Source organism: Mauremys reevesii, linkage group 22, assembly GCF_016161935.1.
Source record: "Mauremys reevesii isolate NIE-2019 linkage group 22, ASM1616193v1, whole genome shotgun sequence".
In the NCBI taxonomy this organism is placed as follows: domain Eukaryota; kingdom Metazoa; phylum Chordata; order Testudines; family Geoemydidae; genus Mauremys; species Mauremys reevesii.
In genome coordinates, this window is record NC_052644.1 from 24,046,452 (window position 1) to 24,073,850 (window position 27,399).

The following is a 27,399-nucleotide window of genomic DNA, read 5'->3' on the forward strand; positions in this document are numbered from 1 at the left end:
GAGCCCCGCCCCAGCCTGGTCACCCAGACAACCAGAGCCCAGCACCCCCCCGGCCTGAGTCCCCCCCCAGCCTGGTCACCCAGACAACAGCCCAACCCCCGGCCCCGTGACACCCGGCCCCCAATCTCAGACCCCAAACTCTGACCCCCGGCCCAGCCCCCCTGAACCCCATCCCAGCAACCAGCTCCTGATCCCAGCCCCTACCCACGACCCCCTGACCCCGGAGGCAGCTGAGGGGGGGACGGGGGGCTGGGATGGGGGATCTCTGGCTGGGCGGGGTGAAAGAGCCGGGGTGGGGGTCCCTGGCTGGGCGGGGGGGTGAAGGAGCCGGGGGTCCTGGCTGGGCGGGGGTGAAGGAGCTGGGGTGTCCCCTGGCTGGGCGGGGGTGAAGGAGCCGGGGTGTCCCTGGCTGGGCGGGGTGAAGGAGCTGGGGTCCTGGCTGGGCGGGGGTGAAGGAGCTGGGGGGGGTGTCCCTGGCTGGGCGGGGGGGTGAAGGAGCCGGGGGTCCTGGCTGGGCGGGGGTGAAGGAGCCGGGTGGGTCCTGGCTGGGCGGGGGTGAAGGAGCCGGGGGTCCTGGCTGGGCGGGGGTGAAGGAGCCGGGGTGGGTCCCTGGCTGGGCGGGGGTGAAGGAGCCGGGGGTCCCTGGCTGGGCGGGAGGGGTGAAGGAGTCGGGGGTCCTGGCTGGGCGGGGGTGAAGGAGCCGGGGGTGTCCCTGGCTGGGCGGGGGTGAAGGAGCCGGGGGTCCCTGCCTGGGCGGGGATGAAGGAGCCGGGGTGGGTCCCTGGCTGGGCGGGGGTGTGAAGGAGCCGGGGTGGGTCCTGGCTGGGCGGGAGTGAAGGAGCCGGGGTGGGTCCCTGGCTGGGCGGGGGTGAAGGAGCCGGGGGTCCCTGGCTGGGCGGGGGTGAAGGAGCCGGGGGTGTCCTGGCTGGGCAGGGTGAAGGAGCCGAGGGGGGTCCCTGCCTGGGCGGGGGATGAAGGAGCCGGGGGTCCCTGGCTGGGCGGGGTGTGAAGGAGCCGGGGGTCCCTGGCTGGGCGGGGGTGAAGGAGCCGGGGTCCCTGGCTGGGCGGGGGATGAAGGAGCCGGGGGTCCCTGGCTGGGCGGGGGGATGAAGGAGCCGGGGTCCCTGGCTGGGCGGGGATGAAGGAGCCGGGGTCCCTGGCTGGGTGGGGGATGAAGGAGCCGGGGGTCCCTGGCTGGGCGGGGATGTGAAGGAGCCGGGGGTCCCTGGCTGGGCGGGGGTGAAGGAGCCGGGGGGACATACTTGCATTCCTCTGGCGTGTGCTTGGCCTCGTCCGTGCAGCTGGAGAATTTGCCCTGGGGAGAGCCGTGGGGCTGGGTTCAGACCCCCCCCGCCCCTGCCTCCCACACATAACCCCCCCGCCCCTTCTCCCCGCACCTCCTCCTGCCCCCGCCAGCCCCACATCCACGTAACCCCGCTCCCCAACCTCCTCCCGCCTCTGCCCCTGCCTGCCCCACACCCCAGCCCCACATAACCCCGCCCCTTCTTCCCCACTTCCTCCTGCCCCACCAGCCCCACACCCACGTAACCCCCCTGGGGGGCCCTCAGGGGGTGGGGCACTGGAGGCTGGGCTGGGGGGGCAGAGCCCTAGGGGCTGGGCTGGGAGCCCCACAGGGGGTTGGGGTGCTGGGGGCCCCGCGGGTGGTGGGGTGCTGGGGGCGGGGCGCTGGGAACAGGGTGGGGCTGCGGGCCCCAGAGGGGGCAGGGGGCGGGGCTGCGGGCCCCACAGGGGGCAGGGCGCTGAGGGGCGGGGCCCTAGGGGTGGGGCTGCGGGCCCACAGGGGCGGGGGCTGGGGCCCCCAGGGCGGGCCACAGGGGTGGGGCTGCGGGCCCCACAGGGGGCGGGGCACTGGGAACAGGGTGGGGCGGGGGGCCCCACGGGGGGCTCACCTTGAAGAGCTGCACCCCGATGCAGGCGAACATGAACTGCAGCAGGGTGGTGACGATCATGATGTTGCCGATGGTGCGAATGGCCACGAAGACGCACTGGACCACGTGCTGGGAGGGGCGGGGGTGAGACCCCTGCCACACAGCGACCCCCCCCGCACCCCTCGGTGCCCCACATCACAGCATCCCTGGCCCTGCAGCCCCTCCCACCCCGAGCGCGCCCCCAGCGACCCCTCACCTTCAGCCCCTCCCACCTCTGCACCCCCAAGCGCTGCCCCAGCGCCTCACCTTCAGCCCTCCCAGCCAGCGCTGCCCCCAGCGCCTCACCTTCAGCCTCCCAGCCCTGTGCCAGCCCCAGCGCTGCCCCAGCGCCCTCACCTTCAGCTCCTCCCAGCCCTCTGCACCAGCCCCAGTGCTGCCCCAGTGCCCCCTCACCCAGCCCCTCCCACCTCTGCACCAGCCCCAGCGCCGCCCCCAGCGCCCCTCACCTTCAGCCCTCCAGCGCCGCCCCAGCGCCTCACCTGCCCCAGCGCCCCTCACCTTCAGCCTGCCCCCGCTGCCCCCAGCGCCCTCACCTTCAGCCTCCCAGCCCTCTGCAAGCGCTGCCCCCAGCGCCCCACCTTCAGCCCTCCCAGCCTGTGCACCAGCCCCCGAGCGCTGCCCCAGCGCCCCACCTTCAGCCCTCCCAGCCCTGTGCACCAGCCCCAGCTGCCCCCAGCGCCTCACCTTCAGCCCCTCCCAGCCCTCTGCGCTGCCCCCAGCGCCCCTCACCTTCAGCCCCTCCCAGCCCTGTGCACCAGCCCCCGAGCTGCCCCCAGCGCCTCACCTTCAGCCCCTCCCAGCCCTGTGCACCAGCGAGCGCTGCCCCAGCGCCTCACCTTCAGCCCTCCCACCTCTGCACCTTGCGCTGCCCCAGCGCCCCCTCACCTTCAGCCCTCCCACCTCTGCACCAGCCCCGAGCGCTGCCCCAGCGCCCCCCCTCACCTTCAGCCCCTCCCAGCCCTGGGCACCAGCCCCAGCGCTGCCCCAGCGCCCCACCTTCAGCCCCCCAGCCCTCTGCACCAGCCCCCGAGCGCTGCCCCAGCGCCCCCTCACCTTCAGCCTCCCAGCCTGTGCACCAGCCCCGAGCGCTGCCCCAGCGCCTCACCTTCAGCCTCCCAGCCCTCTGCACCAGGCGCTGCCCCAGCGCCCCTCACCTTCAGCCTCCCAGCCCTGTGCACCAGCCCCAGCGCTGCCCCAGCGCCCCCTCACCTTCAGCCCTCCCAGCCCTGTGCACCAGCCCCAGCGCTGCCCCAGCGCCCCTCACTGTCAGCCCTCCACCTCTGCGCGCTGCCCCAGCGCCCCACCTTCAGCCCCTCCACCCTCTGCACCCAGCCCCAGCGCTGCCCCCAGCGCCCCCTCACCTTCAGCCCCTCCCAGCCTGTGCACCAGCCCCAGCGCTGCCCCCAGCGCCCCCTCACCAGCCCTCCCAGCCCTCTGCACCAGCCCCAGCGCTGCCCCCAGCGCCTCACCTTCAGCCTCCCAGCCCTGTGCACCAGCCCCGGGCGCTGCCCCCAGCGCCCCTCACCTTCAGCCTCCCAGCCCTCTGCACCAGCCCAGCGCTGCCCCAGCGCCCCTCACCTTCAGCCCCTCCCAGCCCGGTGCACCAGCCCCCCCGAGCGCTGCCCCAGCGACCCCCTCACCTTCAGCCCTCCCAGCCCTCTGCACCAGCCCCTGAGCGCTGCCCCAGCGCCCCCTCACCTTCAGCCCTCCCACCTCTGCACTAGCCCCGAGCGCTGCCCCCCAGCGCCCCCCTCACCTTCAGGCCCTTGGCCCGGTTGATGGCTCGCAGAGGCCGCAGCACGCGCAGCACCCGCAAAATCTTCACCACAGAGATGGCGCTGGAGCTGGGTGGGGAGTGGGGATCAGACATTGGGGGGAGTTCCCCAACTCCCCTACCCGGTACCGCCTGCCCCCATCATATCCCACCGCCTCCACCAATCCTTCCCACCCCGGCGTATCCCACCTCCTCCACCAATCCTTCCCACCCCCGGCAGATCCCACCGCCTCCACCAATCCTTCCCACCCCGGCGTATCCCACCGCCTCCACCAATCCTTTCCACCCCGGCGGATCCTACCGCCTCCACCAATCCTTCCCACCCCCGGCGTATCCCATCGCCTCCACCAATCCTTCCCACCCCCGGCGTATCCCATCGCCTCCACCAATCCTTCCCACCCCTGGCGGATCCCACCGCCACCACCAATCCTTCCTGTGCCCAAACCCTCCTTCCCTCCCCCCCAGCCCCATACAGCACCATTCAGCCACTGTACTCCTGGCCTCCCATCACCAGGAGCCGCTCTCCCTTGCTCCACTCACTGGATCCCGAAGGAGATGAGGGAGACGCTGACGACCAGCAGATCCAGCAGGTTGAACCAATTCCTGCAGAAGGAGCCTTTGTGGAGGAAGGCGCCGTAGGCTGTCATCTGGTGGGGCGGGGGGGGGAAGAGGGTCAATCCAGGCCTGTGCTGACCCCTGGGCCCCACTCCCCACCCTGAACCAGGAGAGAACCCAGGAGTCCTGGCTCCCAGCCGCCCCTGCTCTAACCACTAGACCCCACTCCCCTCCCAGAGCCAGGAGAGAACCCAGGAGTCCTGGCTCCCAGCCCCCCTGCTCTAACCACTAGACCCCACTCCCCTCCCAGAGCCAGGAGAGAACCCAGGAGTCCTGGCGCCCAGCCCCCCCGGCAGTACCTTGAGCAGGATCTCCACGGTGAAGATGGAGGTGAAGGCATAGTCGAAGTACCCCAGAATCTGAGCAGGGATGGCGGGAAGACAAGGCCATGGGGGAGAGTCAACGGGCAATGTGGGGCAGCCCCCCCACCCTTCCCCAATGTCCCCTCCTGCTCCCCTGCCCTGTCCTGCCCATCTGCCCCACCACAGTGCCCCCCCTTCCCCTGTGCCCCTGCTTGTCCACCCTGCCCAGGCCCCTGCCCCATCCAGCCCCCTTCCTCACCCCCCTACTCCTCCCTCCCATCCATCTCCACTCAACCCCATTCTTCTCCATCCTGTGCCGGTCCCCACCCATCCCCCATCCCCACTCCTCCTCCTTCCCCCCCCTTAGACCACCCCCCGCCCCCGGGGCGGGCGGGGGCCTCACGATGTTGCGGAAGGAGTGGGCCCGGATGGGGTCCTCGGCGGCCAGCGAGATGCTGCTGAGGATGATGAAGACGAGGATGAGGTTGGTGAAGATGTGGTGATGGATCAAGGTGTGACACCCCACCCGGAGCCTGGGGGCAGAGGAGAGATGGGGTCAGACCCAGAACCGCCACCCCCCTGAGCCAGCCAGTCCCCACCCTGGGGCCGGGTGGGAGCCGGTGCCCCCCAGAGGGGACAGGCCCCTGCCCCATTCCCCACCCCCTGAGCCAGCCAGCCCCGCCCTGGGGCCGGGTGGGAGCCGGCGCCCCCCAGAGGGGACAGGCCCCTGCCCCATTCCCTGCCCCCCTGAGCCAGCCGGCACCCCCCAGAGGGGCCAGACCCCTGCTCCATTCCCGCCCCCCTGAGCCAGCCAGTCCCCGCCCTGGGGCCGGGTGGGAGCCGGCGCCCCCCAGAGGGGACAGACCCCTGCTCCATTCCCGCCCCCCTGAGCCAGCCGGCACTGGGGGGGGAGCCCGTGTCCCCAGAGGGCCAGGCCCCTGCCCCATTCCCAGGCCCCTGCTCCATTCCCTGCCCCCAGCCAGCCACTCCTGCCCTGGGGCCGGGTGGGACCCGCGCCCCCAGCGGGGACAGGCCCCTGCCCCATTCCCCACCCCCTGAGCCAGCCAGTCCCTGCCCTGGGTCGGGTGGGACCCGGCGCCCCCCAGAGGGGACAGACCCCTGCCCCATTCCCGGCCCCCCAGAGCCAGCCAGTCCCCTGAGCGCCCCAGAGGGGACAGACCCTGCCCCATTCCCTGCCCCCCAGCCAGCCACTCCCTGCCCTGGGGCCGGGTGGGAGCCGGCGCTCCCCAGAGGGGACAGACCCCTGCCCCATTCCCTGCCCCCCGGAGCCAGCCAGCCCCTGCCCTGGGGCCGGGTGGGAGCCGGCGCCCCCCAGAGGGGCCAGGCCCCTGCCCCATTCCCTGCCCCCCAGCCAGCCACTCCCTGCCCTGGGGCCGGGTGGGAGCCGGCGCCCCCCAGAGGGGACAGACCCCTGCCCCATTCCCTGCCCCCCCGAGCCAGCCAGCCCCTGCCCTGGGGCCGGGGGGGAGCTGGTGCCCCCCAGAGTGGACAGACCCCTGCCCCATTCCCTGCCCCCCAGAGCCAGCCAGCCCCTGCCCTGGGGCCGGGTGGGAGCCGGTGCCCCCCAGAGGGGCCAGGCCCCTGCCCCATTCCCTGCCCCGCCGGAGGATCCAGGCCCCGCCCCACGCGGCACTCACGGGTTGGTGCTGCTCAGGATGAAGAAGGCGCTGCCAGCCGGGATGGGCAGCACTTTCTCGGTCGGCGCCTCCTCCAGCTTGTCCAGGTGGGACTCGGCCAGGCTCTCCTGGTCGCCCTCCTCGGCCTCCTCCCCTATGGGGCAGACAGGTGTGGGGCCCCGCTGGGCCCAGCCAGCCCCTCCCCGAGCAGAGAACCCAGGCGTCCGGGCTCCCAGGCCCCCCTGCTCTAACCACCAGCTCCCACCCCCCTCCCAGACCCGAGCAGAGAACCCAGGTGTCCGGGTTCCTGTTCATCATGATAGGATCTAAAAATACAGTAGGGTCACGACCAGCAGCCACAGATCTCAAAGGTGCCAGTGGCGGAGGGGAGAACACCCCCTGCTGAGCCCCCTGCCCTGCCCCATGGCCCGGCCCAGGACAGCCAGGGGAGACCGCACCCTCCCAAGCCCTCTGCCCCAAGGCGCCCCCAGCCGCCCTTCCTACCTCCTTCTTCACTCCCTTCGTCCTCCTCCTCCTCCTCCTCCTCCTCCTCCCCGCACGGCACCTGGGGAGAGAGCAGCAGGAGCCCTGGTCTGCGCTATGGGGGGGTAGCCAGACCCCCCCCAGGGGATTCCAGCTCCCCTGCCCCTGGTGGGAACCCCAGCGCCCGGGCCGAGCCCCCTTGTGACAGAGAGAGAATTGTGCGAAAAGCTTCGGCTGAGTGGTGCGGTGCCTCGGTTTCCCCAGGGTGCTGCCCGGATACCCAGCGGGGGCAGGGTGCCATGGAGGAGCCCAGCTGACAAGGGCCATTCGCCACCTGGCGCTGAACAACCCGGGGCGGAGCCTCCCCCGGGGCCGGGTGGGGCTGTTCCCCCCCCACGGGCTGCGTGTTCAGCGGGGGGGGGGGGTGTTTAGGGCCAGGGTGTGACCCCGGGACCCCGGACTGTGGCCAGTGTGGGGCAGAGGGCGGAAGAGAGGGGGCCCGGGCTAAGGACACAGAAGAGGCTGCGAGAAGGGGATATTGGGGGGGGGCTGGGCTGCCCCACCCTGGGGGGGGCACTTCTTACCTTCACGCTGCCATCCTGGCTGCCGCTGCCCTGGGCTTCATCCGCCGCCTTCCCCCTGCAGGGAACAGGGGGGCTCGGAGCAGAGATGGGGAGAGAACCCAGGCATCCGGGAGCTCAGCCCACTGCCGACCCCACTCCCCTGCCAGAGCCAGGGGAGAACCCAGGAGTCCGGGCTCCCAGCCCCCCCTGCTCTAACCACCAGCCCCCACTCCCCTCCCAGAGCCAGGGGAGAACCCAGGAGTCCGGGCTCCCAGCCCCCCCTGCTCTAACCACCAGCCCCCACTCCCCTCCCAGAGCCAGGGAGAGAACCCAGAAGTCCTGGCTCCCAGCCCCCCCTGCTCTAACCACCAGCCCCCACTCCTCTCCCAGAGCCGAGGAGAACCCAGGAGTCCTGGCTCCCAGCGCACCCTGCTCTAACCACCAGCCCCCACTCCTCTCCCAGAGCCGGGGAGAACCCAGGAGTCCTGGCTCCCAGCCCCCCCTGCTCTAACCCACCAGCCCCCACTCCCCTCCCAGACCCGGGGAGAGAACCCAGGTGTCCGGGCCCCTCACTTTCTGCTCTCCTCCTTGGACGAGTTGATGTTGTCCCCATCGGCCAGATTGTCCACAGCAATGGCCAGGAAGACGTTCAGCAGGATGTCTGGGGGGGGGCTCAGGAAAATGGGGGTGCAGGGGTCCCAGCCCCACCCCAAATCCACTCACCCCCCGTGTCAGCCCCCCCACGCCACTGCCTGGCTCCAGAGCCCCCCACCCTCCTGCCACCAGCTCCTGATACACCCCCCTCCACCCCCACTAGCCGCCAGCTGCCTGTCAACTCCCCTCCCCGCCAGCCACTGCCCCAGCCCCTGCAGCCCCCTGCCCTGGCCCCTGTAGCCCCTGCCCTGGCCCTCTATAGCCCCCACCCCTGGCCCCGGCCCCTGCAGCCCCTGCCCTGGCCCCTGTAGCCCCTGCCCTGGCCCTCTATAGCCCCCACCCCTGGCCCGGCCCCTGCAGCCCCTGCCCTGGCCCCTTGTAGCCCCCTGCCCTGGCCCTCTAGCCCCACCCCTGGCCCCGGCCCCTGCAGCCCCTGCCCTGGCCCCTTGTAGCCCCCTGCCCTGGCCCCCCCCCCCCCCTGGCCCCGGCCCCCTGCAGCCCCCCCGCCCCCAGCAGCCCCCGCCTGGCGGGTACAGTTGCCGCAGATGAAGAGGATGATGAAGTAGACGCAGACCAGCATGCCGGGGAAGTGCGGCCCCCCGTACGCCATGATCCCGTCGTACATCACCGCGTTCCAGTCCTCGCCCGTCAGGATCTGGGGGCCAGGCAGCCGTCAGTGGGGGGCAGGGGCTGGCGTGGCCCCCTGGGGGAGCGGGGGATCCCAGGGGAGTGACCCTGGGGGGGGCACCTGGATGTCAGTGAGCAGAGCGCGCGGGAAGGGGCCTGTGGCAAACTGGGAATGTTCTGAATGTTTGCTCTGAATACGCTGTGGGTGCCTCAGTTTCCCCTCTGCAGTTCTTAAGTCTCCAGGAGGGGGGATCGGGGGGGGGTTGCTGCAGAGCGAGGGGCCAGTGCACCGAAATGCCTGACACTGTCTCCTGGCAACTGCTGGCCTGGCGGCCCCCCCCCCCCACAAGGTGCCGACTGAAGGTGTTGGAGACAAAGGGGTCAGGAGACCCCCTGGCCCGGGAAAGGGGCTGAGCAGAGGAGGGGCTGGGGGGGGTCAGTGTGGAGCTGGCTGGGGGCGAGGAGTGAGGGCAAACGTGGGGGTCTGGCTCACTGCCCCCCAGGATGGACCCGGCCGAGGGGTCCGGCTCGCGGTACCTACAAGCTCTGTGTTAGCCCCTGTTCCTGGCATCGAATAAACCTCTGTGTCCCCGGCTGGCTGAGAGTCACGTCTGCCTGCGCAGGGGGGGGGCAGGACCCTGTGGCCCCCCAGGACCCCGCCGGGGGGACTCGCTGGGGGAAGCGCACGGGGGGGCCGAGGAGGCCGAACGCTCCCAGGAGAGACCCCGGAGGTGAAGCCGTGGGAGCGTCTTGCCCTGCAGCCAGGCTGCTCCGAGGGAGAGGAGGCTCCCAGAGTCCTGCCTGGCTTTGTGGGGAGCAGTGCCGGGGCCCCCGGGACAGCTAGAGAACCAAACCCCTCGGCCGGGTCCATCCTGGGGGGCAGTGAGCCAGACCCCCCCGTCTGCCCTCACTCCTCATCCCCAGCCAGCTCCAGACTGACCCCCCCCAGCCCCTCCTCTGCTCAGCCCCTTTCCTGGGCCAGGGGGTCTCCTGGCCCCTTTGTCTCCAGCACCTTCAGTCGGCACCTTGCGGAGGGGGGGGGCCCAGGCCAGCAGTTGCCAGGAGACAGTGTCAGGCATTTCGGTGCACTGGCCCCTCGCTCTGCAGCAACCCCCCCCCCCCCGATCCACCAACTGGAGACTTAAGAACTGCAGAGGGGAAACTGAGGCACCAACATTAAGAACACTCCCACTTTGTCACAGTGTCGAAGGTGGGGGTGCCAGGGGAGCCCTGGGGGGAGGCGGACGGGGGGCCCCGGGGGGTTCCCGGGGGGGCTCCGGGGGGTACCTGGAAGACGGTGAGCAGCACCTGCGGGAAGGTGTCGAAGGTGGGGGTGCCGGGGTGGGTCCCAGGGGAGGCGGACGGGGGTCCCAGGGGGCTCCAGGGGCCTGGGGTACCTGGAAGACGGTGAGCAGCGCCTGCGGAAGGTGTCGAAGGTGGGGTGCCGGGGTGGGTCCCAGGGGAGGCGGACGGGGGTCCCAGGGGGCTCCGGGGGGTACCTGGAAGACGGTGAGCAGCGCCTGCGGAAGGTGTCGAAGGTGGGGTGCCGGGTGGGTCCCAGGGGAGGCGGACGGGGGCCCCAGGGGTCCCGGGGCCCTAGGGGCTCCGGGGTACCTGGAAGACGGTGAGCAGCGCCTGCGGAAGGTGTCGAAGGTGGGGTGCCAGGGTGGGTCCCAGGGGGAGGCGGACGGGGGGGTCCCAGGGGGGAACCAGGGGGGGCTCCGGGGGTACCTGGAAGAAGGGGAGCAGCGCCGGCGCGAAGGAGTCGAAGGTGGGGTCCCAGGGGTCCTGGGGCTCAGGGGTCCTGGGGTCCTGGGGTACCTGGAAGACGGTGAGCAGCGCCTGCGAAGGTGTCGAAGGTGGGGTGCCGGGTGGGTCCCAGGGGAGGCGGACGGGGCTCAGGGGTCCCGGGGTACCTGGAAGACGGTGAGCAGCGCCTGCGGAAGGTGTCGAAGGTGGGGTGCCGGGGTGGGTCCCAGGGGAGGCGGACGGGGTCCCAGGGGTCCCGGGGGCTCCGGGGTACCTGGAAGACGGTGAGCAGCGCCTGCGAAGGTGTCGAAGGTGGGGGTGCCGGGGTGGGTCCCAGGGGAGGCGGACGGGGCCCCAGGGGTCCCAGGGGTCCCGGGGCTCGGGGTACCTGGAAGACGGTGAGCAGCGCCTGCGAAGGTGTCGAAGGTGGGGTGCCGGGTGGGTCCCAGGGAGGCGGACGGGGGTCCCAGGGGTCCCGGGGGCTCAGGGGTCCCGGGGGTACCTGGAAGACGGTGAGCAGCGCCGGCGGGAAGGTGTCGAAGGTGGGGGTGCGGGGTGGGTCCCAGGGGAGGCGGACAGGGGTCCCAGGGGTCCGGGGCTCGGGGTACCTGGAAGACGGTGAGCAGGGCCTGCGGGAAGGTGTCGAAGGTGGGGGTGCGGGGGTGGGTCCCAGGGGGAGGCGGACGGGGGGGTCCCAGGGGGGTCCCGGGGGGGCTCCAGGGGGGGTCCCGGGGGGGTACCTGGAAGACGGTGAGCAGCGCCTGCGGGAAGGTGTCGAACGTGCTGCGCTTGGTCTGGGTCTCGTCGAAGTTGAACTTGCCGCCGAAGAGCTGCATCCCCAGCAGGGAGAAGATGATGATGAAGAGGAAGAGCAGCAGCAGCAGGGACGCGATGGATTTCATGGAGTTCAGCAGCGAGGCCACCAGGTTACTCAGCGACGCCCAGTGCCTGGGGGGCAGGCGAGGCGACCCACGGCCGGTTACCGCGCCCCTCCCACGGCCAGTGCCCCACGCCCAGCCCGGCCCCACGCCCGACCCAGCCCCACGGCCGGTTACGCGCCTCCCACGGCCAGTGCCCCACGCCCAGCCCGGCCCCACGGCCAGTACCCCACGCCCAGCCCGGCCCCCCGCCCGACCCAGCCCCACGGCCGGTTACGCGCCTCCCACGGCCGGGCCGGCCCCACAGCCAGCCCGGCCCCACGCCCGACCCAGCCCCACGGCGGTTACCGCGCCTCCCACGGCCGGTTACGCGCCTCCACGGCCGGGCCGGCCCCACAGCCAGCCCGGCCCCACGGGCAGTACCCCACGCCCGACCCAGCCCCAGTGCCGGCCCCACGCCCGACCCAGCCCCACGGCCAGTACCCCACGCCCAGCCCGGCCCCAGTGCCCTCCCACGGCCGGTTACGCGCCCTCCCACGGCCAGCCCGGCCCCACGCCCGACCCAGCCCCACGGCCAGTACCCCACGCCCGACCCAGCCCCACAGCCAGTACCCCACGCCCAGCCGGCCCCACAGCCAGTACCCCACGCCCGACCCGCCCCCACGGCCAGTACCCCACGCCCGACCCAGCCCCACAGCCAGTACCCCACGCCCAGCTGGCCCCATGGCCAGTACCCCACGCCCAGCCCGGCCCCACGCCCGACCCAGCCCCACAGCCAGTACCCCACGCCCAGCCCGGCCCCACGCCCAGCCCGGCCCCACAGCCAGTACCCCACGCCCAGCCCGGCCCCACGCCCAGCCCGGCCCCACGGCTAATACACAGCCCCTACCACGGCCGGCCTAGCCCCACACCCAGTACCCCACGCCCAGCCCAGCCCCACAGCTAATACACGGCCCCTACCACAGCCGGCCCGGCCCCATGCCCAGTACCCAACTCCCGGCCCATCCCCACGTCCAGCCCAGCCCCATGGCCAGTTACCGTGCCCCGCCCACAGCCAGCCCGGCCCCACACCCAGTCCGGCCCCACGCCCAGCCCATCCCCACGCCTGACCTGGCCCCACACCCAGTACCCCATGCCCGGCCCCACACCCAGTACCCCACGCCCGACCCAGCCCCACTGCCAGCCCCACTGCCAGCCCGGCCCCACGGCTAATACACGGCCCCTACCACGGCCGGCCCGGCCCCACACCCAGAGCCCCTGGCCCGGCCCATCCCCACATCCAGCCCGGCCCCATGGCCTGTTCCCGTGCCCCTCCCATGCCCGGCCCAGCCCCACACCCAGTACCCAGCTGCTGGCCCATCCCCACATCCAGCCCAGCCCCATGGCCTGTTCCCGTGCCCCTCCCATGCCCGGCCCAGCCCCACACCCAGTACCCAGCTGCTGGCCCATCCTCACATCCAGCCCGGCCCCATGGCCTGTTCCGTGCCCCTCCGAGGCCCGGACCAGCCCCACACCCAGTCCCCAGCTGCTGGCCCATCCTCACATCCAGCCCGGCCCCATGGCCTGTTCCGTGCCCCTCCCATGCCCGGCCCAGCCCCACACCCAGTACCCAGCTGCTGGCCCATCCCCACATCCAGCCCGGCCCCATGGCCTGTTCCCGTGCCCCTCCCATGCCCGGCCCAGCCCCACACCCAGTACCCAGCTGCTGGCCCATCCGCACCTCCAGCCCGGCCCCATGGCCTGTTCCGTGCCCTCCCATGCCCGGCCCAGCCCCACACCCAGTACCCAGCTGCTGGCCCATCCCCACATCCAGCCCGGCCCCATGGCCTGTTCCGTGCCCCTCCCATGCCCGGCCCAGCCCCACACCCAGTACCCAGCTGCTGGCCCATCCTCACATCCAGCCCGGCCCCATGGCCTGTTCCGTGCCCCTCCCATGCCCGGCCCAGCCCCACACCCAGTACCCAGCTGCTGGCCCAGCCCCACATCCAGCCCAGCCCCATGGCCTGTTCCCGTGCCCCTCCCATGCCCGGCCCAGCCCCACACCCAGTACCCAGCTGCTGGCCCATCCTCACATCCAGCCCGGCCCCATGGCCTGTTCCCGTGCCCCTCCCATGCCCGGCCCAGCCCCACACCCAGTACCCCATGCCCGGCCCCACACCCAGTACCCCATGCCCGGCCCAGCCCCACTGCCAGCCCCACTGCCAGCCCGGCCCCACGGCTAATACACGGCCCCTACCACGGCCGGCCCGGCCCCACACCCAGTGCCCCATGCCCGGCCCATCCTCACATCCAGCCCGGCCCCATGGCCTGTTCCCGTGCCCCTCCCATGCCCGGCCCAGCCCCACACCCAGTACCCAGCTGCTGGCCCATCCCCACATCCAGCCCAGCCCCATGGCCTGTTCCCGTGCCCCTCCCATGCCCGGCCCAGCCCCACACCCAGTACCCCGCTGCTGGCCCATCCTCACATCCAGCCCGGCCCCATGGCCTGTTCCGTGCCCTCCCATGCCCGGCCCAGCCCCACACCCAGTACCCAGCTGCTGGCCCATCCTCACATCCAGCCCGGCCCCATGGCCTGTTCCCGTGCCCCTCCCATGCCCGGCCCAGCCCCACACCCAGTACCCAGCTGCTGGCCCATCCCCACATCCAGCCCGGCCCCATGGCCTGTTCCCGTGCCCCTCCCATGCCCGGCCCAGCCCCACACCCAGTACCCAGCTGCTGGCCCATCCTCACATCCAGCCCGGCCCCATGGCCTGTTCCCGTGCCCCTCCCATGCCCGGCCCAGCCCCACACCCAGTACCCAGCTGCTGGCCCATCCTCACATCCAGCCCGGCCCCATGGCCTGTTCCCGTGCCCCTCCCATGCCCGGCCCAGCCCCACACCCAGTACCCAGCTGCTGGCCCATCCGCACATCCAGCCCGGCCCCCTGGCCTGTGCCGGTGCCCCTCCCATGCCCGGCCCAGCCCCACACCCAGTACCCAGCTGCTGGCCCATCCTCACATCCAGCCCGGCCCCATGGCCTGTTCCCGTGCCCCTCCCATGCCCGGCCCAGCCCCACACCCAGTACCCAGCTGCTGGCCCAGCCCCACATCCAGCCCAGCCCCATGGCCTGTTCCCGTGCCCCTCCCATGCCCGGCCCAGCCCCACACCCAGTACCCAGCTGCTGGCCCATCCTCACATCCAGCCCGGCCCCATGGCCTGTTCCCGTGCCCCTCCCATGCCCGGCCCAGCCCCACACCCAGTACCCAGCTGCTGGCCCATCCTCACATCCAGCCCGGCCCCATGGCCTGTTCCCGTGCCCCTCCCATGCCCGGCCCAGCCCCACACCCAGTACCCAGCTGCTGGCCCATCCCCACATCCAGCCCGGCCCCATGGCCTGTTCCCGTGCCCCTCCCATGCCCGGCCCAGCCCCGCTGCCCGGTCCCCCCCGCGGACCTGGTGACTTTGAAGATGCGCAGCAGGCGGACGCAGCGCAGCACGGAGATGCCGAGCGGCTCCATGAGCTGCAGCTCCACCAGCAGCGTCTCCAGGATGCCCCCGCACACCACGAAGCAGTCGAAGCGGTTGAAGAAGCTGACGAAATAGCCCTGCAGGCCCAGGGCGTAGAGCTTGAGCAGCATCTCCAGCGTGAAGAGCGAGAGCAGCACCTTGTTGGCGTAGGCTGGGGGGAGACGCCCGGGGGTCACTCGGGGGGAGACGGGGGGCACTCAGGGAGAGACACCCAGGGCCAGGAGGGGGAGACACCCGGGGCAGGAGGGGGAGACGCCCGGGGCAGGAGGGGAGATGCCCGGGGCAGGAGGGGAGACGCCCGGGGCAGGAGGGGGAGACGCCCGGGGCAGGAGGGGGAGACGCCCGGGGCAGGAGGGGGAGACGCCCGGGGCAGGACGGGAGGGAGACGCCTGGGGGCAGGAGGGGGAGGAGACCCCGGGGCAGGAGGGGGAGGGAGACGCCTGGGGGCAGGAGGGGGAGGGAGACGCCTGGGGGCAGGAGGGGGAGGGAGACGCCTGGGGGCAGGAGGGGGGAGGGAGGCGCCCGGTGTAGAACTGATGAATGAAATTGTTTTAACTGTTCACTTTATTCATGTAACTTCATCAGTAAAGTTTTAGGAATGAAACAACGTTAATTCATCAAACCGGTTACCCCAAGAACTGGCTAATTGACAATGAAGAGCCAGAGCTGTTCAGTCAGCTGCCCTTGTACGTTTCACTATCAATCCAATTCCTGCTTAAATCACTGAGACTTGCACTGTTTCACTATTGTAACTTCTGTTCACCATTGACTACACGTACCTACATTGTAACCTCTGTTCACTGTTCACCAGTCACCGCACGTGCCTACATTGTAACCTCTGTTCACTGTTCACCAGTCACCGCACGTGCCTACATTGTAACCTCTGTTCAGTGTTCACCATTCACTGCACGTGCCTACACTGTAACCTCTGTTCACTGTTCACCAGTCACTACACGTGCCTACACTGTAACCTCTGTTCACTGTTCACCAGTCACTGCACGTGCCTACATTGTAACCTCTGTTCACCGTTCACCAGTCACTGCACGTGCCTACATTGTAACCTCTGTTCACTGTTCACCAGTCACTGCACGTGCCTACATTGTAACCTCTGTTCACTATTCACCAGTCACTACATGTGCCTACATTGTAACCTCTGTTCACCGTTCACCAGTCACTGCGCGTGCCTACATTGTAACCTCTGTTCACCGTTCACCAGTCACTGCACGTGCCTACATTGTAACCTCTGTTCACCGTTCACCAGTCACTGCGCGTGCCTACATTGTAACCTCTGTTCACTGTTCACCAGTCACTGCACGTGCCTACATTGTAACCTCTGTTCACTATTCACCAGTCACTACATGTGCCTACATTGTAACCTCTGTTCACCGTTCACCAGTCACTGCGCGTGCCTACATTGTAACCTCTGTTCACCGTTCACCAGTCACTGCACGTGCCTACATTGTAACCTCTGTTCACCGTTCACCAGTCACTGCACGTGCCTACATTGTAACCTCTGTTCACCGTTCACCAGTCACTGCACGTGCCTACATTGTAACCTCTGTTCACCGTTCACCAGTCACTGCGCGTGCCTACATTGTAACCTCTGTTCACCGTTCACCAGTCACTGCACGTGCCTACATTGTAACCTCTGTTCACCGTTCACCAGTCACTGCACGTGTCTACATTGTAACCTCTGTTCACCGTTCACCAGTCACTGCACGTGCCTACATTGTAACCTCTGTTCAGTGTTCACCAGTCACTACACGTGCCTACACTGTAACCTCTGTTCACTGTTCACCAGTCACTACACGTGCCTACACTGTAACCTCTGTTCACTGTTCACCATTCACTGCACGTGCCTACATTGTAACCTCTGTTCACCGTTCACCAGTCACTGCACGTGCCTACATTGTAACCTCTGTTCACCGTTCACCAGTCACTGCACGTGCCTACATTGTAACCTCTGTTCACCGTTCACCAGTCACTGCACGTGCCTACATTGTAACCTCTGTTCACCGTTCACCAGTCACTGCACGTGCCTACATTGTAACCTCTGTTCACTGTTCACCAGTCACTGCACGTGCCTACATTGTAACCTCTGTTCACCGTTCACCAGTCACTGCACGTGCCTACATTGTAACCTCTGTTCACCGTTCACCAGTCACTGCACGTGCCTACATTGTAACCTCTGTTCACCGTTCACCAGTCACTGCACGTGCCTACATTGTAACCTCTGTTCACCGTTCACCAGTCACTGCACGTGCCTACATTGTAACCTCTGTTCACCGTTCACCAGTCACTGCACGTGCCTACATTGTAACCTCTGTTCACTGTTCACCAGTCACTGCACGTGCCTACATTGTAACCTCTGTTCAGTGTTCACCAGTCACTGCACGTGCCTACATTGTAACCTCTGTTCACCGTTCACCAGTCACTGCACGTGCCTACATTGTAACCTCTGTTCACCGTTCACCAGTCACTGCACGTGCCTACATTGTAACCTCTGTTCACCGTTCACCAGTCACTGCACGTGCCTACATTGTAACCTCTGTTCACCGTTCACCAGTCACTGCACGTGCCTACATTGTAACCTCTGTTCACCGTTCACCAGTCACTGCACGTGCCTACATTGTAACCTCTGTTCACCGTTCACCAGTCACTGCACGTGCCTACATTGTAACCTCTGTTCACCGTTCACCAGTCACTGCACGTGCCTACATTGTAACCTCTGTTCACCGTTCACCAGTCACTGCACGCGTGCCTACATTGTAACCTCTGTTCACCGTTCACCAGTCACTGCACGTGCCTACATTGTAACCTCTGTTCACCGTTCACCAGTCACTGCACGCGTGCCTACATTGTAACCTCTGTTCACCGTTCACCAGTCACTGCACGTGCCTACATTGTAACCTCTGTTCACCGTTCACCAGTCACTGCACGTGCCTACATTGTAACCTCTGTTCACCGTTCACCAGTCACTGCACGTGCCTACATTGTAACCTCTGTTCACCGTTCACCAGTCACTGCACGTGCCTACATTGTAACCTCTGTTCACCGTTCACCAGTCACTGCACGTGCCTACATTGTAACCTCTGTTCACCGTTCACCAGTCACTGCACGCCTACATTGTAACCTCTGTTCACCGTTCACCAGTCACCGCACGTGCCTACATTGTAACCTCTGTTCACCGTTCACCAGTCACTGCACGTGCCTACATTGTAACCTCTGTTCACTGTTCACCAGTCACTGCACGTGCCTACACTGTAACCTCTGTTCACCGTTCACCAGTCACTGCACGTGCCTACATTGTAACCTCTGTTCACTGTTCACCAGTCACTGCACGTGCCTACATTGTAACCTCTGTTCACCGTTCACCATTCACTGCACGTGCCTACATTGTAACCTCTGTTCACCGTTCACCATTCACTGCACGTGCCTACATTGTAACCTCTGTTCACCGTTCACCAGTCACTGCACGTGCCTACATTGTAACCTCTGTTCACCGTTCACCAGTCACTGCACGTGCCTACATTGTAACCTCTGTTCACTGTTCACCAGTCACTGCACGTGCCTACATTGTAACCTCTGTTCACCGTTCACCAGTCACCGCACGTGCCTACATTGTAACCTCTGTTCACCGTTCACCAGTCACCGCACGTGCCTACATTGTAACCTCTGTTCACCGTTCACCAGTCACTGCACGTGCCTACATTGTAACCTCTGTTCACCGTTCACCAGTCACTGCACATGCCTACATTGTAACCTCTGTTCACCGTTCACCATTCACTGCACGTGCCTACATTGTAACCTCTGTTCACTGTTCACCAGTCACTGCACGTGCCTACATTGTAACCTCTGTTCACCGTTCACCATTCACTGCACGCCTACATTGTAACCTCTGTTCACTGTTCACCAGTCACTGCACGTGCCTACATTGTAACCTCTGTTCACCGTTCACCATTCACTGCACGTGCCTACATTGTAACCTCTGTTCACCGTTCACCAGTCACCGCACGTGCCTACATTGTAACCTCTGTTCACCGTTCACCAGTCACTGCACGTGCCTACATTGTAACCTCTGTTCACCGTTCACCATTCACTGCACGTGCCTACATTGTAACCTCTGTTCACTGTTCACCAGTCACTGCACGTGCCTACATTGTAACCTCTGTTCACCGTTCACCATTCACTGCACGTGCCTACATTGTAACCTCTGTTCACTGTTCACCAGTCACTGCACGTGCCTACATTGTAACCTCTGTTCACCGTTCACCATTCACTGCACGTGCCTACATTGTAACCTCTGTTCACTGTTCACCAGTCACTACACGTGCCTACATTGTAACCTCTGTTCACCGTTCACCAGTCACTGCACGTGCCTACATTGTAACCTCTGTTCACTGTTCACCAGTCACTGCACGTGCCTACATTGTAACCTCTGTTCACTGTTCACCAGTCACTGCACGTGCCTACATTGTAACCTCTGTTCAGTGTTCACCATTCACTGCACGTGCCTACATTGTAACCTCTGTTCACTGTTCACCAGTCACTGCACGTGCCTACATTGTAACCTCTGTTCACTGTTTGCCATATTGGAATCCAAACCCCAGTTTGAAACGCTCTCTCCATTTCGTAAAAGCTTCCTCCAACCTTCCTTTCTGCAAACCCTGCTGTGCTCTCCTTAGTTAGGTTCGATGTGTGACTGAGCTATGGATGGATGATGGCCCCGGCCTGTCCTGATAAGCAGAGTTCACACCCCAGCGGCTGAAGCTGCAGACAAGAGCCCTAACAAAGTGAGCAGAGTCCACCCTAAACAGAAAAGCTACAAGAGAAGGACGATCAAAGCCGGGTCCCAGGCTGACAGTCAGGCCTGCAATTGACGGGTGATCAGTCACCAAACCCAGAGGCGGTTTGACCTAGAGCAAGACCTAGAGACTCTGGATTCAGACTCAAGCCTACAAAAAGGCTGGGTGAGATGGGAGACTTTGGGGGGTAACGTTCTGCTGCCAGCATGGACGGGCATCGGCGCCTGCCCCACAGAGACCCAGCTCCTCCTCCTGCCCGGCTGTGCTGGCCAGTCACCGCCCCGAGCTACCAACCCAGGCTGGGAAATCAAGCCACGGGCTCCAGCCATGTCCAGGACTGGAAACTATGCAGCAGCTGCAGAGCATCTGATGGGGGTGTGTGTGTGTGTGTGTGTGTGTGTGTGTGTGTGTGTGTGTGTGTGTGTGTGTGTGTGTGTGTGTGTGTGTGTGTGTGTGTGTGTAGAAGGATTAAGATATTAGTTATTGGTCATAAATCAAGTTGTTATCATAATAAATGTGGCATCTCTGTCTTGCCCCCTGGAAAGCTCCTGTGTAGTTTTGTCTGTGCAACACTGGGGCCAGGAGTGGGGGGGAGACGCCCGGGGCCAGGAGTGGGGGGGAGACGCCCAGGGCCAGCATGGGGGAGGGGAGATGCCCGGGGCCAGGATGGGGGAAGGGAGATGCCTGGGGGCCGGGGGAGGGGAGACGCCCAGGGGGCAGGAGGGGGGCGAGATGCCCAGTGTGACGAACTGGGAATGTTCTGAATGTTTGCTCTGAATACGCTGTGGGTGCCTCAGTTTCCCCTCTGCAGTTCTTAAGTCTCCAGGAGGGGGGATCCGGGGGGGGGGGTTGCTGCAGAGCGAGGGGCCAGTGCACCGAAATGCCTGACACTGTCTCCTGGCAACTGCTGGCCTGGCGGCCCCCCCCCCCCGCAAGGTGCCGACTGAAGGTGTTGGAGACAAAGGGGTCAGGAGACCCCCTGGCCCGGGAAAGGGGCTGAGCAGAGGAGGGGCTGGGGGGGGTCAGTGTGGAGCCGACTGGGGACGAGGAGTGAGGGCAGACGTGGGGGTCTGGCTCACTGCCCCCCAGGATGGACCCGGCCGAGGGGTCCGGCTCGCGGTACCTACAAGCTCTGTGTTAGCCCCTGTTCCTGGCATCGAAACCTCTGTGTCCCCGGCTGGCTGAGAGTCACGTCTGCCTGCGCAGGGGGGGGCAGGACCCTGTGGCCCCCCAGGACCCCGCCGGGGGGACTCGCTGGGGGAAGCGCACGGGGGGCCGAGGAGGCCAAACGCTCCAAGGAGAGACCCAGGAGGTGAAGCCGTGGGAGCGTCTTGCCCTGCAGCCAGGCTGCTCCGAGGGAGAGGAGGCTCCCAGAGTCCTGCCTGGCTTGTGGGGAGCAGCCCCAGAGCAGCGCCGGGGACCCCAGGCCACCCAGGGCTGGGGGGCGGAGACGCCCGGGACCGCGGGGAGATGCCCAGGGCTGGGGGGCGGAGACGCCCGGGACCGGGAGTGGGGGGAGACGCCCGGGAGTGGGGGGAGACGCCCGGGGCCGGGAGTGGGGGGAGACGCCCGGGGCCAGGAGTGGGGGGAGATGCCCGGGGCCGCGGGGGGAGATGCCCAGGGCCGGGAGTGGGGGGAGACGCCCGGGGCCGCGGGGGGAGACGCCCAGGGCCGGGAGGGGGGGGAGACGCCCTGGACCGGGAGTGGGGGGAGACGCCCGGGGCCGCGGGGGGAGACGCCCGGGCCGGGAGTGGGGGAGACGCCCGGGCCGGGAGTGGGGCAGGCGCCCGGGCCGGGAGTGGGGAGACACTGGGGAGACGCCCGGGGCCGGGGGCCGGGCTTGGGTGGGTCAGTGCCGGGGCAGCGACTTGAACCGGGCTTGCCGGGTTAGCACGGGTGAGGCCCGGGATTAGCGCAAACTGGGGGGGTCTCTCACTCAGGGTGATTACAGCGCGTGACGCACGGACTCAGGGATCCAGGCAGGTCTCTACAGAGCCGGGATCACCCGGGGGGGGATGAGGGTTATCGGGGGGGGGTCTCACCGAGGGAGATGGGGCGTGTTCTCCAGGCCAGGGGGACACAGAGCCGGGATCACCCGGGGGGGGGATGAGGGTTATCGGGGGGCTCATCACAGGGCGGGTTTACGATTAGGACCGGGATTGGGAATATCTGTGCTCGGGATTATCTCGTAGGCTACCTAGACTGGGGATTGGGAAAATCTAGCCCAGAGATTAGCCCAGAGGGACCACTGGAAGCAGGGTTGGGATTATCTGCGCCAGGAGATTAGGACGCTGCCGCGCTGGGTGAAGGAGGATGGGATTAGGGTGGAGGGAGGCCAGGGGTATCTTGGCCAGGGATGACTGAGGGTAGAGACGGTCACGGGAACAAGGGGGTTAGGATTTCCCGGGCCCGACGCTTGGGATTGGGGGGATTTGGCTTGGGGGGTGCAGAGGCAGAGACGAAGTCTCTTGGCTGGGTGTCAGGCTGACGGAGGAGGGGATATTGCAGAGACCGGGGCTGGGTTTCTCACCGGTCGGGATTGGGATCGGCGGGCGGGGAGATGGGGGGAGATGGGAGATCCCCGAGGCCTGGCGAGATACCGGACGGGGGCAGGGTCGGGGCTGGGACCTGTCTGGGTTTGGCATTAAGAGCGACGAGGATTCAGGGCAGATTGACGGGGGTCCGGCCCCACTGGGACGGGGTTTTCTCCTCATTACGGGGAGGTGGCTGGGTTCCCGCAGACCCCAGGCAGGGGGACCTGGGCTGGGAATCTCACAGATCGGGACTGGGACTGAGGCCACTAGCGATCGGGTTCGCCTGGGAGCGGGACGGGGTGGGGAGGATCGACCTGGGGACGTTGCGGGGGCGTTTTGCTGGGACTGGCTGCACTGGGGAGGGGATCTCGGGGTGACTTCACTTGAGGGGCGACACCCGAGCGTAACCTGAGCCGGGAGGGGGCTGGGGCCAGGTGACACGGCCCAGGCTGGAGGAGGGGCGGGCGGGGGGGGTTCAGCTTGGAGCTGGCTGGGGAAACGGAGGGAGCCCCAGGGCTCCCTGGTCCCCAAGATGGACCCGACTCAGGGGTCCTGTTTCCTGAACCTGCAACCTCTGGTTTGGGCTGTTCCTGTCAGCTACTAGAGCCCGTGTGTTACTGGCTGGCTGAGGGTTCGGGCCCCGGCTCCCCGCCCCCCCCCGGCCATGACATCCCACCAGGGATCTGGCTGCCGCCCCTGCGAGCCCACCGGAGCTGGGGCCGGGCGGGACAAGGACCCAGGCCCAGCACAGGAAGTGGCCGTGGCCGCGGTGGGGCCCCTCAGTGAGACGACGCGGGCGGGGGCAGATCTCGCCAGCCGCCAGCCGAGGCGGTGCCCTGGCCTGCACCGCAGCCGACACCGTGGCAGCCGCGTGGGGCTCCCCAGGGGAGTCCTGACGGATCCGGGCTCCAGCTCCACGTCCGGCCTGCCAGGGGCTCGGGGCGAAGCGTGGGGTCCGGCACAGCTGGGCCTCAGCGTCTCACCCCCAGGCCAACGGGCCGGTGGGGGGGGTCAGCGGGACCCTAAAGATGATGCTGAAACCCGCAGGCCTGGGGCAAGTTCTTACCCCGCCCTGGGAAGTGCCCCAGGAGTCGACCCGGTTTCCACCCTCGCTCGGGTGTCGCCCCTCAAGTGAAGTCACCCCGTGAGATCCCACCCCCCATGCAGCCAGTCCCAGTAAAACTCCCCTGCGACTTCCCCAGGTTGATCCGCCCCCGCCCTGCTCCGGCAAACAGCTCTGAGCCCCCGCAGCGATAATAAACCCCTCCCAGAGCGGGGAGAGAACCCAGGCGTCCGGGCTCCCAGCTCTACCCACTAGACCCCACTCCCCTCCCAGAGCCGGGAGAGAACCCAGGCGTCCGGGCTCCCAGCTCTACCCACTAGACCCCACTCCCCTCCCAGAGCCGGGAGAGAACCCAGGCGTCCGGGCTCCCAGCCCCCCCCCCGCGGCCGGGGCTCACCCTGGATCTGCGTCAGCCAGGCGGGCTGGTTGTCGTGCTCGGAGGCGATCGTCAGCGTGTTGAGGAAGACGAGGATCAGAACCATCCAGTAGAAGGAGACGGATTTCACGGCCAGGCGGCAGCGCTTCCGCAGGAGCCGGTTCATGCGCCGGCACCGGCGGCTGGGGGGCAGAGCGGGGGCACGGGTCAGCGGGGCCGAGCCCCACAGAGACCCCCCCGCGGGCCGAGCCCCACAGAGACCCCCATGGGCCGAGCCCCACAGAGACCCCCCCGCAGAGACCCCCCCGCGGGCCGAGCCCCACAGAGACCCCCATGGGCCGAGCCCCACAGAGACCCCCCCGCGGGCCGAGCCCCACAGAGACCCCCGCGGGCCGAGCCCACAGAGACCCCTGGGCCGAGCCCCACAGAGACCCCAAGGGCCGAGCCCCACAGAGACCCCACGGGCCGAGCCCCACAGAGACACCCGCGGGCCGAGCCCACAGAGACCCTCCTGGGCCGAGCCCCACAGAGACCCCCCGATGGGCCAAGCCCCACAGAGACCCCCCTGGGCCGAGCCCCACAGAGACCCCCCCGTGGGCCAAGCCCCACAGAGACCCCGCGGGCCGAGCCCCACAGAGACCCCCATGGGCCGAGCCCCACAGAGACCCCCATGGGCTGGGACAGTGCCCCCCGCAGGGCCCCACAGAGACCCCTCCACAGGGCCCCACAGAGACACCCCCTGGGGCTGGGACAGCTCCCCCCGCAGGGGGTCAGCGGGGCTGGGCCCCACAGAGACACCCCCCACCCCGCAGGGCGGAGACTCCCCCTCCTTCACTCCCACTCACCAGAATTTTGTCTTTGAGATTTTGCCTCTGCAGAAAGAGAAGAGAAAAGAAACGAAAAATCAAACGCAGCCACCTCTGGGGTGGGACCTGGGGCCCCTCCGCGCACTCACAGATACACGTCGCAGCAGGTGGCGTGATGCTCCTCTTCGCCCACGTTCTCGGTGTTGACGGACGTCGTTTCACTCGCAGGGAGACTGGCTGGGGGAGAGACGTACGGGTGAGCTCCCCCCTCGTGACTCTGAACTGACCTGGGGGGCCGAGATCAGAATCCGGCCCTGCCCCCACTGCAATCAGGAGTGACTCCGGATTGACCCCAGGGGACGTGAGATCAGAATCCGGCCCTGCCCGCATTGCAATCAGGAGTGACTCCGGATTGACCCCAGGGGACCTGAGATCAGAATCCGGCCCTGCCCCCACTGCAATCAGGAGTGACTCCGGATTGACCCCAGGGGACCTGAGATCAGAATCCGGCCCTGCCCGCATTGCAATCAGGAGTGACTCCGGATTGACCCCAGGGGACCTGAGATCAGAATCCGGCCCTGCCCGCATTGCAATCAGGAGTGACTCTGGATTGACCCCAGGGGAGCTGAGATCAGAATCTGGCCCTGGCCCCACTGCAATCAGGAGTGACTCTGGATTGACCCCAGGGGACCTGAGATCAGAATCCGGCCCTGCCCGCATTGCAATCAGGGGTGACTCTGGATTGACCCCAGGGGACCTGAGATCAGAATCCGGCTCTGCCCGCATTGCAATCAGGAGTGACTCTGGATTGACCCCAGGGGACCTGAGATCAGAATCCGGCCCTGCCCGCATTGCAATCAGGAGTGACTCTGGATTGACCCCAGGGGAGCTGAGATCAGAATCCGGCCCTGGCTCCACTGCAGTCGGGTGACTCTGTATTGACCCCGGCGGGGAGCTGGGAACAGGATATTAATGAGTAGCCGTGGGGGGGCAGGTGGAGACATGAGCCCCCCCCCCAGCAATGACACACGGGCACAGACAGACGGACAGAGATGGAGGCGCCACGTTACTGTGGGTGTCGGTGGAATGGCTGGAGTGATGGAGCCATCGGAGTCGGTCTTTCTTCTTCTGCGTCAGGTCTTCCACGGTCACCCCTTCGCCAGCGAGACGGACGGACGGACGGGGCGTGTGGGGACAGACAGACGGATGGAGGGATGGGAGGAGGGAGGGACGGACAGACGGATGGAAGGAGGGAGGGACGGACGGACGGGGCGTGTGGGGACGGACAGACGGATGGAAGGAGGGAGGGAGGGACGGACGGGGCGTGTGGGGACGGACAGACGGATGGAAGGAGGGAGGGAGGGACGGACGGGGCGTGTGGGGACGGACAGACGGATGGAGGGATGGGAGGAGGGAGGGACGGACGGACGGGGCGTGTGGGGACGGAGGGAGGGAGGGACGGGGTGTGTGGGGACGGACGGACGGGAATGTGCGGGGGTGGGGAAAGAGAGACAAGACACACAGACGTGAGCATTGTGACAAAGACGGGATGTGACCCCCCCCCCCGGCATCATAGGTTGTGACAGAACCCAGGGACTGATCCACCAACCCCCCGATACAGCTCCCCCGGGATACAGGAGCGGGCGGGGGGGCGGGAGCCAGGACTCCTGGGTTCTCTCCCGGCTCTGGGAGGGGAATGGGGCTGGTGGTTAGAGCAGGGAGGCTGGGAGCCAGGACTCCTGGGTTCTCTCCCGGCTCTGGGAGGGAAGTGGGGCTGGTGGTTAGAGCAGGGGGGGCTGGTGGGTTGGAGCAGGGGGTGAGTCTGGGAACCCGGACTCCTGGGTTCTCCTGGCCCTGGGAGGGGAGTGTACAACAGAGAGGCTAAGGAGGCCCCAGGGAGCTAATTAACTCTGCCTGGCGGGGGCAGGGGCGGGGGGGCACCACTGGAGGCAGGGACTCGCCCTGGCTGCCCCTGGGGGAAGGGCTCCCGGTGCCAGGCAGCCGCTAATTGCCCCCTGGGGCACTGCTGGGGGGAAGATCACAACTCTGCAGTGTCCCCAGCCCCCGCCCTGCTGAGAGAAAACAGACTCTGCTCTGCCCCCCCCATCTCTTCCCCGCTGGCCCCCTCCCCCACTGCCAGGATATTCCCCCCTCTTCCCAGCTAGTAATTTACTCGGATGCCCACTAATCTCCCGGCCTCGAAATCTCATTTCTCTGCCCGCTAATCCCCCGACACAGCTGGCTGCAGCTAAACTCCCCTCGCCTGGGTGCAGGATCTGCTGGCCCAGATACCAGGGCCCGGCTAGCCGGGGGCTGCGGGTCGGGAGTGAGGGGCACCAGCAGGGCTGGGGGGGGCTGCGGGTCGGGAGTGAGGGGCACCGGCAGGGCTGGGGGGGCTGCGGGTCGGGAGTGAGGGGCACCGGCAGGGCTGGGGGGGCTGCGGGTCGGGAGTGAGGGGCACCGGCAGGGCTGGGGGCTGCGGGTCGGGAGTGAGGGGCACCGTGGGGTGGGGGGGCTCACGGGCGTGCTTGTCCTCAGGGTCCCCCTCCTCGTCGTCGGGGTCGATGTCCTCGGCCTGCGTGATCCAGTCCAGGTAGCCCCTGAGATCCTCCTCCATCTGCTGCTTCTCCCGCAGCTTCTGGAAGTCCCCCCGGGCTTTGGCCTTCTCCCGCTCCTTGGAGAACTCCCTGCGGGCAGCGAGGGGTTAACCCACCGGCACATGCAGCAACACGCTAAGCACACGCACATGGGACGCACATGTGGGATCCAGCCGCACGCCTCAACATGCTAATGACACGCACAAACGGGCTGCACGGCCTGTCACATGCGTATGATCCGCCCACACAACTGACATGCCAATGGCACACACAATCCAGCCTCACACACCGCAACACGCTTAGAACACGCTCCCCTCTGCACATGCCCCAACACGCTTGTCACATGATTCCCCTCTGTACACATGTCGCGGAGTGTGGGGGAGTCCGGCCCTGCACCCCTCTTCCTGGGACCCACAGTGACTCTCAGCCAGCCAGTAACACAGAAGGTTTATTGGACACAGGAACACAGGATACAGCCCA

General features: G+C 67.3%; 1 protein-coding gene across 1 annotated transcript in view; it reads right to left on the reverse strand.

Moving 5' to 3' along the window:
* The window catches only part of CACNA1F (calcium voltage-gated channel subunit alpha1 F), a 64,847-nt gene that overhangs the window by 25,621 nt on the left and 11,827 nt on the right, over window positions 1–27,399 (reverse strand). Inside the window, 18 exon segments of the mRNA XM_039509858.1 lie at window positions 1,263–1,315; window positions 1,911–2,018; window positions 3,706–3,793; window positions 4,264–4,370; window positions 4,638–4,697; window positions 5,044–5,173; window positions 6,299–6,431; window positions 6,782–6,842; window positions 7,345–7,399; window positions 7,897–7,984; window positions 8,512–8,632; window positions 11,094–11,301; window positions 14,664–14,889; window positions 23,538–23,698; window positions 24,362–24,385; window positions 24,387–24,609; window positions 25,393–25,476; window positions 26,843–27,009. Of these exon segments, the coding sequence (XP_039365792.1) occupies window positions 1,263–1,315; window positions 1,911–2,018; window positions 3,706–3,793; window positions 4,264–4,370; window positions 4,638–4,697; window positions 5,044–5,173; window positions 6,299–6,431; window positions 6,782–6,842; window positions 7,345–7,399; window positions 7,897–7,984; window positions 8,512–8,632; window positions 11,094–11,301; window positions 14,664–14,889; window positions 23,538–23,698; window positions 24,362–24,385; window positions 24,387–24,609; window positions 25,393–25,476; window positions 26,843–27,009 (2,097 nt within the window).